We start from the raw sequence: 2,991 nt of genomic DNA, 5'->3' as shown, positions 1-2,991 counted from the left end.
TGAAGCTTATAGTTAGGGAGTGAGGAGTTGCAGCGTCAACCCAGCCAGGCCCACCTACTTCTCTTCATCGTTGTCAGATTTATCTACCATATATAAATAATATCACAAAAGTAAAGGGAGGCAGGCCAGTAAAGCCCAATCCAGCTGGGGAGAGTTCTAGCCCGACAAGACTCCTCTCCTAAACCTGTAACCTGTCCCTCTTAGTCATGCTGTTTGCCGGGGGATTTCCTTCCTTTGACACACTGAGCTGCTCTCTCCTTTCCCTTTCCATTTGTGTGCATCATGTCCCAGAAATGCTTGTTAACAACCTAGTTCTGGGGAGTTTACTCCCCTGAGTCCTTATGTTTTCTTTTTGCCCAGCACATTTCCTTGGATCAGGATGGCACCAAGATCTTGGTTGCAGCTGTTGCTGATGTCCTGCTGCACCCCCGGCTACACCCTGCTACGCTCTGCGATGCCCTGCAGTGTCCTGTTGAACCCCGCTATGTCCACCTATGATCTGCTACGCCACGCTACACCCTGTAACACCCTACAGCGCCCTGCTATGACATGAACTACTATGACTACCATTTGTAGTCACTGTTCCATCATCTCTACTGTGACTATTATTGCAACTGTGCATCCCACCCCCAACCGGCCCGTCACACTCCGCCTACCAAGAGCCTGGGTCTGACCGAGGTTTCTATCCCTGCCACTGTCGCACTAGTTGCTCGATCTTAGGGAAATTACTAGAATTGCTGGGGCTTTGTAAATTATAGAGTGTGGTCTAAACCAAATGTAAAGTGTCTCGAGACGTGTTATGATTTGATTCTATAAATAAAATTGAATTCTTTCCTTCTTCCATATCTTTATTTATTTCTTACTTTCATTTCTTATATTCCTTCCTCTAACAGCAGCATGTTTGTGTTGTTTCAGACCCAAGGCCGAGGTTTCGACATGACACAAAACACACACACACACACACACACACACACACACACACACACCACACCACACACACACACACACCACACACACACACACACACACACACACACCTGACAGCGTCTGGTTATGCAGGGTTTGGTGGAGCTGGTCCAGGATAATGAGCTGTTATAAGATTGGCCATCCAACATGCACCGAGAGGAGAGAGAGAGAGAGAGAGAGAGAGAGAGAGAGAGAGAGAAAGAGAGAAATAGAGAGAGAGACAAATACAGAGAGAGAGAGAGTACATAATATATTAAATATTTAGTTTCCATACATTGTAATACAAAGAATTTAAACCTTGTCCTTGTCTCTCAAGATCTAATATTGTTGCTGATTGGCTGTCTAATGTTACACGTCGTAGAGACACACAGGAAAAACTGCGTTACACAGAGACAGGGCTTGCGTAGTAGGATGTACCAGCATCTACATTTTTTTAGGGATACTCAGCCCTAGCTTTAAGTCAGACTAAAGTCTACACAGCTCAAGCTACCCAGTGACTCCACACCCACTCATCCACTCACACTAAATCAACAGCCTATTCATTTCATCCCATTTGCAGTAAGTGGTCTCAGATCAATGTTTAACTTTTCCATACAGCGAAACAAGATCATAACCATTGATCTGCTTTCCTCAGTGGGAACCAATCCCTGTGATAGTGTGTCAGTGTGGAGAAGGACAGACAGGAGACCCCACAGAGACTCGATCCTGTTCACACACTCAGTCATTGCTAATGCAGGTTGATGTGACACCTCTTCTGTCTTCTGGCTTTTTTTAAATAGCCATTCTGAAGCAGAGTATAACTCAATACTCTTTTTTTGTGATCACATTTTTATTTTTAGTTTTAGAACTCAATACTCTTAAATGACATAAACTGGTTAATTAAGGCTGTTTTAAAGTCAATTTCTCCCAATAAAGTGATCCAGTGTGGCTGTGATTCTCTTTAACTGTGTGTATGATTTCATGAAATTAAGAAAACAGTGATATGAAATGTAGGAGTCGGGGAGTTTTCCAAAGCAATGACACAGAGGGGTCCTAAAGTTGGTGACAGCGCGGCCACAAGACAACCGCACAATAGAAAACTTAACACGGGTTGTCAGAGAGACGAGGGGCTTTCCATGTCCGAGCTGAGTTTGTTCCACCTCTCTTAACAAAGTGCTGGCTCGTAAAACGCCAAAACCACAAACAAAGGGGCCGCACCCCTGCTGAAACGAGGTGTGTGTGTGTGTGTGTGTATGTGTGTATGTTTGTGTGTGTGTGTCTCAGTCCTTCAAAAATCCTATTAGACATCACACCAAATCCTTACAGGGGACTCAGTTCCGCTTAAGACTGGTCAGTTTTATAAGGCTAGTGTTCATGTTAAAGGGGCTCTAAGCGATGACAGCATTTTTTGTCACATACAGCCAACATCTCCCTACCCGCGAGCTGCTTGTCCCCAGAACACACTGTGAAAAAACGCGGTCTCCGTAGACAGTCCAGGGTCTACAAACGGCAACAAAATAACCTGTGCCAACCGGCACCACAAAACATACACAACCAGTGTTCCAGCTAATAACCGGCAAGGGATAAGGAGGAGGAGGAGGAGGGAAGGGCGAGCTAGTCTGGCTTTGTTTGAAAATACTTCGAACGTCAACAAAAAGTAACATCACCCGACGTCGTTTTGAGCACCTTTAAGGTTAACCGTGGTGACTTCTTCTCAGAAGTATAGACAAATATAAAAACCTGCATGTGTAGCAGTAAATAAAGCCTATGTGAGGAGAGGAGGAGATGAGGATGAGGATCTGAGAGAGTAAGGCAAAGGGAAAAGTTTCTGTCTCATAAAAGTAACTATTCTCTAGTCTGTAAACCCAACGGTGAACCCCTTTCACCAGCCACACTGTCTCCACAAACTGCAGCTGTGGGTGTGTGTGAGAGGGAGGGAGGGAGGTAAATAATGCAGCTTTACTCCCACAGGTCATATTTAGGTCTGACCCACTTAGGTACTGTACATTAAATGGTTCCTGAAGGGTGTGTGTGTGTGTGTGTGTG

At 44.8% G+C, this 2,991-nt stretch overlaps 1 protein-coding gene and 1 long non-coding RNA gene across 3 annotated transcripts in view; one reads left to right on the top strand and one right to left on the bottom strand.

Annotated features, from left to right (window-relative positions):
- bmper (BMP binding endothelial regulator) overlaps positions 1 to 2,991 on the bottom strand; it is a 37,973-nt gene that overhangs the window by 12,106 nt on the left and 22,876 nt on the right. For both annotated transcript variants that reach the window (XM_032517506.1, XM_032517505.1), the window contains exon 4: positions 1,038 to 1,118. In XM_032517506.1, the coding sequence (XP_032373397.1) occupies positions 1,038 to 1,115 (78 nt within the window). In that variant the 5' untranslated portion in view covers positions 1,116 to 1,118. The remainder of the gene's footprint in view (positions 1 to 1,037; positions 1,119 to 2,991) is intronic.
- Positions 1 to 2,991, top strand: part of LOC116690501 (uncharacterized) — a 22,693-nt gene that overhangs the window by 19,009 nt on the left and 693 nt on the right. The window lies entirely within an intron of this gene.

This window comes from Etheostoma spectabile, chromosome 6 (genome assembly GCF_008692095.1).
Source record: "Etheostoma spectabile isolate EspeVRDwgs_2016 chromosome 6, UIUC_Espe_1.0, whole genome shotgun sequence".
NCBI classification, from domain to species: Eukaryota; Metazoa; Chordata; class Actinopteri; order Perciformes; family Percidae; genus Etheostoma; species Etheostoma spectabile.
The sequence above is the reverse complement of the archived record's forward strand: the minus strand, read 5'-3'. Positions and strand labels throughout refer to the sequence as shown.